Genomic DNA, 7,554 nt, shown 5'->3' with positions numbered 1-7,554 from the left:
GGGGCCTTTCCCCCTTGATCACTAATTGAGAAAATGCCTTACAGTTGGATCTCATGGAGGCATTTCCTCAACTGAAGCTCCTTTCTCTGTGATAACTCAGCTGTGTCAAGTTGACACAAAAATAGCCAGTACAGCTGGGCATCAGGCGATGCTCTCTACACAGAAACTCCCAAGGGAACAGACTTAAAACCATAAACATGAAAGGTATAATTCCTTGTCATTGTGCTTCCTTTGAGAGTTTAATAGTTTAGTATTCAAGTTCTTAGATAAAACAATGTACTTTACATAGAGCCCGCACACTCCTGCCATATCTAAATGATGAGATACTCAGCGGTTAAGAGGGCTTGCTGCTCTTGTGGAGGACCCAGCACCCATGGCAGGCAGCTCACAGTCACCTCTAACGACAGCTCCAGAGGATCTAATTCCTTCCTCTGGCCTCGCAGGCACCACACATACGCATACGTGTGTGTATGTGTGTGTGTACAAATTAAAATAAATCTTTAGAAATAAGTTGGGCATGGTGGCACACACTTTTAATACCAGGAATTGAAAGGCAGAAACAGGCAGATCCCTGAGTTTGAGGCCATCTGGTCTACATACTGAGTTCCACACCTGCCAAGGTTACAAAGTGAGACCCTGTTTCAAAATTAAATACATAAATAAAATAAATAAATAATAAAAATAAACAAAATAAAAGCTACAAATTTTCACCATATCACGTGGCTTCAGGCCCATCAATATTTCCTGTTTTTTTTCAGTGTGTCTAGGACACACGGTACCAACCATACCCATGGTGCTCACTGCACTGCAAATGTGCAGTCTTAGGATGACCACAACTGCTTTGGCATCAGCATAGGCCCCAGCATTACCCCAGATTTTAACCCCTCCTTGAAGACCAGCATCCTAACTTGCTGTTTCTTCTGTCTGATTTTTCATCTTAATCTAACATTAAGTTGATTTACTTCATGTCAACTTCTTAAAAATTATCAGGGAAAAAAAGAGTATAAAGACTTACAAAATCTTACAGAAAAGGAGTAGGGTAGTTTCCCCACTGTGTCTCAACAGCCAGTCTGACTGTGATGTGGAAGTGAGCTCGGTGCCACTCACCTGGGGGAGGTATCCGCAGCATGTCACTACATCAAACCCAAACTGGTCCACATACTGCCGCTCTGCCTGTTCACCTCCTTTCCCTTCCACGAAAAAGGAAACAAAGAAAAGTGACTAGCTTCTCCCCTTGTTCTAGGAAACCCTCGGGTCCGCTCTTGCAGCTCAGGGTTGTTGTTTTGCAATCAATATGCCCTTACCCCCTAATGCTTGCACCCATAAATAAACAAGACACCCCCCCAGGTCACCCAGAACAGTGCCTGCTTTAGCAGACTCAATAACCAAGACACTAGCTATTCTAGAAGCAGGACCAAGTTGCAGAGGATGCACTGGGATGGAGGGACTCATAACAATGTCACAAATAAGCTTGTTATGCTTTGAAATGGCCCCAAATTCATGTATCTCCCCCAAATTAAGAAAATCCCAACCACAGGAATTCCATGCAACCTGGAAGCAATAGGGCTTAAAGCACTTTGACAGAGCCTATGAGCTAATCCTCATAGGACAAGATAAGCTGATGGTATGGCCAGCATATTATCACAGGATGGACAGGCTACTAGGACCTTTCAGCAGAACTATATACAGGAAATTCTGGGTTACCAGCTTTCTGACTATCAGCTATTCTGCCTAACAGAGTCAGCACATGAGGTTCATAGGGATTATCAACTGTCAGCCTGCTAACACCACACTGTGCTCTAGATGGCTGGCATTAGGGCTGGCATTCTGAGCCTCGAGAATGCTGTGCACATGGGAGAGGAGGCAGCGTGTTTAAAAGTCACTTTGTACTGAAAGCCAAAACAATTGTGATTAGACTCCCTTCTGGAGAGTAACACATAAAATAATCACATCACGTGGCTTCAGGCCCATCAATATTTCCTGTTTTTTCAGTGTGTCTAGGATGCACTGTACCAATCATACCCATGGTGCTCACTGCACTGCAAATGTGCAGCCTTGGGATGACCACAACTGCTTTGGCATCAGCATGAGCAACAAACAGCATTACCCCATCCCTGAACCCTCTTCCAGACAGGGGCCCTTAGGGCTCACACAGCCCCTTACCCACAGTGCCAGCCTCCTTCAGCAGCCTCTCTCCAAGCCTCTTGTTCTCAAGGTGTAGATCTGCAAGCTGGGTCCCAAGCTTGGTGGCATGACTAAAATCAAACACAGGAACTGAACGGATGACACACAGATAGCAGACCCATCTGTAAGGTCTCAAGACACATAAGTCAAACATGGAGCATGAAGTTCATTCTACTGACATAAGAGGGGGAACTGGGGGTGGTGGCACACAACAGGAATCCTAGGGAGGAGGAGGGGGAGAGGAGGAGGAAGAGGAAGAGGAGGAGGAGGAGGAAGAGGGAGGATTCAATTTGTTTTTGAAACAGAGGTTCCCACCATTTGACCACCTTGCCTAGTCTTTTAGACTTTGCAGCTGAGTCTTTTTGTGATCATCCCACTCTGAGAGCACCCTCTCTCTGGCTTTTATCTGGCAGAGAGTGCATGCCATTCATAATACAGAGTCATCATACGTGCAGTCATGGACACTTTACATCACACCTCAAAATCTTGCCCCACCCCAATACAAGATTCCAAAATAAAAGACCCATGTGGAGGAAGAAATAAAGCCTTTGCTTTTAAGCAGAAGGGATGGAGTCAGCACAGACCTGCTCAGATACCGCATGTCCAAATGCTCCATCACAAGCATGCTCCCACCTCCTGGGGCATCGACAACCTTGATGGGCTTGGGTACCTTGACTGTGCCCGTCTTCAGAATGGCAGTTAAGCTTGCCATCTCGCCCTCAAACATTCTTCTAGCCTGTCAGTAAAACAATGGAGAAGGAGACCAAGGTCACCAGAGAGAGACCATGCAGACATGATTACTTCTGGCCTTATCATTTCAAACCACATTTATGCTAGCCAGAGAACTCAACAGAAATGGACAGGTCTTTCAGGGTACTCGACTGAGGAACAGGCCATAAATGCTGAAGTCGCATGGGCACAAGCAAGCTTGTACTTTGCAGTGTGGGACTGCATTTGTTTGTTTGTTTGCTTGCTTGCTTGCTTTTTGTTTTTTGAGACAGGGTCTCTACATAAATTTGGCAGTCTTGAAACTGCTATGAAGATCAGACTGGCCTAGAATACATAGAACTCTGTCTGTCTGCCTCTGCCTCCCATGTGCACCAATCAATCACTCTTGAAGCATCACCATCATGAGACTGAGTCCAGATACCACTGAGTGGTGATGGCGCACACCTTTAGTCCCACGCACTTGGCAGGCAGAGGCAGGCAATTCTCTGAGTTTGAGGTCAGCCTGGTCTACAAGAGTAAATTCCAGACCAGCCTGGGCTACACAGAGAAACCCTGCCTTGAGACATACCTAAAAAAGAGACCAGCCATTACTTGCCCCAGAGACGCCTATCTCTACCCTGGCTTCCACCATCACTGAGCTGCTCTGCCTGCTTGGTCATACTTTTTGTGTCCCTAGCTTTTGTTGTTTTGTTTTGTTTTATTGTTGTTTTTAATGTAACAGGGTCTTGCTATGTAGTCCATGCTGGCCTCAAACTCACAATCCTCCTGCCTCAGCCTTCTGAGTGCTGTGTGACCATTTTACACGCAGTCACATGGGCTCTCGAGTCTGGTGTATTTGTTATGCCTTCATCGTATATACTATTTCACAAGGTGAACATACCAAAATGTAATCACCCTTCCTACTGAACAGCTCTGCCAGGGCAATTCTAGGTATACTCCTAGTTGCTACCGCTGTGACCTCAGGCAAGTTACTTAAGCTTTCTTTGCTTCAGTTTGCTCGCCTATAGAATGGGAGAACCTACATTTCTGAGGTAGCAGCTAACACACAGCCCATTCTAAGCATGCTACAAATGTTGCAACTACTCACTAAGAGAACCAAAGTTTCTGAGAAGGAAGATAGGAACTGTGTCCTGACAGAACTTTCACAGCAATCTCTTTAGAATAGGAAGGAGAAGCTGGACTTTTGCCCAAGGTGCTGGTGAAAGAGACTACATTAATGGCAGCACGGGGAAAAAAAATGTTTTAAAAGGAACTGTGCAGCCATCAAGAAGAACTGCTCCTTCACAGTAGTAGTTTACTGTTTATGCGGTTGGAAGATTCCAGCTAAGAAAGTAGCTACTCATAAATAGACCTATGGGAAAATTAAGCTTCAGTTGGACCATTGTGAGAAAAAAATCTGAAAACAACTTAAAAAATGAGATAAAATCAATTACTTAAGTTTAAAAGGTCTAATAAGAAAAGTCAACCAGGTAGATTCCAGCGAGGCATAAGAAAGCACATAAAAGAGAAGTCGGGTAGTCTTAGAGTCTCTCTTACCTCAGAGAAAGTAGAGCAAGGAAGAGTCGTGTTTCTAACACAAAGTTATAATTACAATTGGCAGATGTTCATCTGATGGACAGTATTCCAGCACAATTCGTGCTATGTATCCCAGAGCAAGCAAGAAAAAGGCCAAATGGAAAAGGAAGACTGAAAAATTGAAAATAGATTTTGAATGGGAGATAACCCAGCAGTGGGGCTGGATATGATTTAGTGGTTAAAAGTGCATACTGCTCTTGCAGAGGTTCTGAGTTCAATTCCTACCCCCCACATCAGGTAGGTCATAACCACCTGTGATTCCTACTTCAGGAGGCTTTGATGTCTCTGGTCTCCACGGGCACCACACACACATCCTACACCACATATACACACATGCGTATTGTCTTTAAAACTGAATAAATAAATAAATATTTTAAAAAAGAACTCAGCAGTTCATGCTGGCTAACATATGGAATCCTACCACTTGAGAGGCTGAGAATTCTATATTAAGTTCCAGACTAGCCTGGGCTACATACAGATGTAAACTGCCTCAAAACAAACAAACCCCACTTCCTGCAAGAGAGAATGTAAACTCGAAGGAAGTAGGCACATCTCTGTCAGTTCAAGGCCATTCTGGGCTACGTAGTGAGATCCTGTTTCAAGAAATTAAACAATAACCAAAAAAAAAAAAAATATATATATATATATATATATATATATATATATATATGAAAAAGAGAGAAAAGAGCCTGAACTCAACTCCAAACAACGGAAAACACACACAAACAAACACCACTAGTTTGAGGATGCAGCTCAGGAGTATGAATCGTACTTGCTTAGCATGTGCATGGCTCTGGGTTCAACCTGTCATCACAAAGAAAAAACAAATCAAGGTGGAAATACTGAGGACTGTAGAGAAAGGCTACTATATAAAAACAAGCAAAACCAGAACAGAGAGGCCCAGCTGTAGAACATGCAGGAGACCACGAAGACTGTGGCTGAGGGCAAACTGATGGCTGAAGACAAGGGTTGAGGCAAGTCCTGAGAAAATAAGGGTTTTCCAAAGGTTAACACACATGGGAGAGGCAAGATTCCTTTCTTGAGAGAAAAATGACCACAAATGCAAAAAGCTAGGCTCGTGGCTAAAACCTGCAATCCCAGCACTCAAGAGACAGAAACAAAAGGGTTGAATTTGGAAGTCAGCCTTAGTGACAGAAACCAACTCTAACTTGAAGGGTGTGTGAGGTGTAGGGCTTAACAAGAAGATAAACACCTTCACTTTCGTCTTTAAAAAAAAACTTTGCCAAGTTCTACAGAAGCCATCCACGTCCCTTCCAAACAAAACCTGGAGTGAAACAGCTTAAAATGACAAAGGGACAGCAGCAACCAGGAACACAACTGAAGCCTTGGGGCTCTCACCCTATCTTCCATTGGGCGCTTCAGAAAAAGTTCACACTCAAACAGAACGTGGTGGGGTGAGTGCGTTATTTTGATCCTTTAAGATCTTTGATCTGAGTTTTGAAATAAGCTCCAGATAAACACGAGTACTCTGGCGTTTCTCAAAACTAACCAGTCAAACGTGAAGGCTTTCTCAAAGAAGTGGGCATCGCAATCACTGAATACCACGCGCTGCACCTGCATAGCCACCGTTGCCTTAGTGGGCACAGCGGGCAAGGGCAGGGAAGCGGGAGGCCAAAGGGAAAACGCCGGGCTGTGGACGGCGGGCAGAGACTGTCGCTGAAGACTGAGTCTCTAGCGCTACCCAACCCGGGCCAGCTCAGGATCTCACACACCCCGGACCCAAACCAGCGCCCCATTTTAGCCTCGGGTCAACGAGCCCGACCCTCACCCAGAGCCGGTGGCCCTACCTCTGCCTTGGAGTTCACTTTCACAAACACTCGTCCTTTGTCCGTGTCATAACTCTGGCCCTGGCTAATGCACCCGCCTCCCGAGTGACCCGTAGCTTTGACTGAGCTGCAGCCCAGCTCCCGCTTAAGCAGGGTCTCCATGAGAGCAGCTCCCCAGCAGTCCCAGTTCAGGCCTGGAGCAAAAGCGGGTACAGGGGCGGGGCGGGGTAGACACAGGCCAGTGACGGGATTGGGTGACAAGAAGGAAGGGGCGGGGAAACCTGTGGAGGGGCGTGGCCTGACTGGTTAGGATTGGTTGAGAGGCAGAGCGACTGCTGCCAAGTTTTCTCTGGCTGCTGGAGCGCAGGAGCCGGTTGGTGAGTGGGTGGGACGCCCAGCCTCGCCGCTCTGGTGTGCTGAACTCTCTCGATTCAAACCGGTTCAAAACAATTCCCAGACAGCTGTGTAGATGGACGGAGGTTGCTCCCTCCGCTCCGGGTTCTGTCTGAAACCGTCAGCGAGGTGAAGCTGAGCCCTTAGGGGATGTGCTGGCCGAGGGACCATTTCCCTGGCCAGGAGGCCTGCCCTCTTGTGGGAGGTATGGAGGTCCTTGTGCCTACAAGTAAGCACTAGTGGAACCAGGAATGTAACGCAGAGTTGTTCCTTCGAAGGAAAGGATGCATAGCCTGTGAGCAAATGTGGTTGCTCAGGACCTTTGTAACTATCTGTGTGCTGGACCACACGGGATCCTCTCCCAAACCCTTCTCATGAGCTTGTCAATCTACAGAACCTATCTTTAAGATGTTGATCCCACTAGTCAAGAATAAGACCACTGCCATAAATTAAAACCAAATTTCAAGCAAGCTTTAATACTTTAAGTACTGCCCACGTGGATGTACTTTGGTCAGATCCTTGTCCAGGTTCCCAGGGAAATGGCCCCAGTCAGATTTTGCAGGGGCTAAAAAAGACAAAAAACACAATTCAGCGCATTTCCAGTCAGGTCCAATCAGTGGCAAGCATACATTCTGACGTATTTCCTACCCATATACCTCCCTTCCACGTGTGAACAAGCAGATCTGGTATAGATGGGCCAAATAAACTTGTTTAAAGAAGTGAAAACTCATGACTTGTTATTTTCCATAAATAATAGCCTTTAGCATTTCAAGAAGTATCTGTCCTTGGGCAAGGAGCTTATAGGTCAGATGAATTTTATTTCATGGGTCGCTTAGGCATAGTAATTAAAACTTAAAACATTAACTTTGGCTTTCACAATGTCACA

The 7,554-nt window shown here is 45.7% G+C and overlaps 1 protein-coding gene across 1 annotated transcript in view; it reads right to left on the bottom strand.

Annotated features, from left to right (window-relative positions):
- Nucleotides 1-6,485, bottom strand: part of Fn3krp (fructosamine 3 kinase related protein) — a 9,805-nt gene extending 3,320 nt beyond the window's left edge. The window contains exons 1-4 of the mRNA XM_021176849.2: nt 6,297-6,485; nt 2,769-2,920; nt 2,164-2,255; nt 1,108-1,190 (exon numbers count right to left, since the gene is read on the bottom strand). Coding sequence (XP_021032508.1) covers nt 1,108-1,190; nt 2,164-2,255; nt 2,769-2,920; nt 6,297-6,437 — 468 coding nt within the window. The 5' untranslated portion in view covers nt 6,438-6,485. The remainder of the gene's footprint in view (nt 1-1,107; nt 1,191-2,163; nt 2,256-2,768; nt 2,921-6,296) is intronic.
- Nucleotides 6,486-7,554: the final 1,069 nt, after the last annotated feature.

Source organism: Mus caroli, chromosome 11 (assembly GCF_900094665.2).
Source record: "Mus caroli chromosome 11, CAROLI_EIJ_v1.1, whole genome shotgun sequence".
NCBI classification, from domain to species: domain Eukaryota; kingdom Metazoa; phylum Chordata; class Mammalia; order Rodentia; family Muridae; genus Mus; species Mus caroli.
The sequence above is the reverse complement of the archived record's forward strand: the minus strand, read 5'-3'. Positions and strand labels throughout refer to the sequence as shown.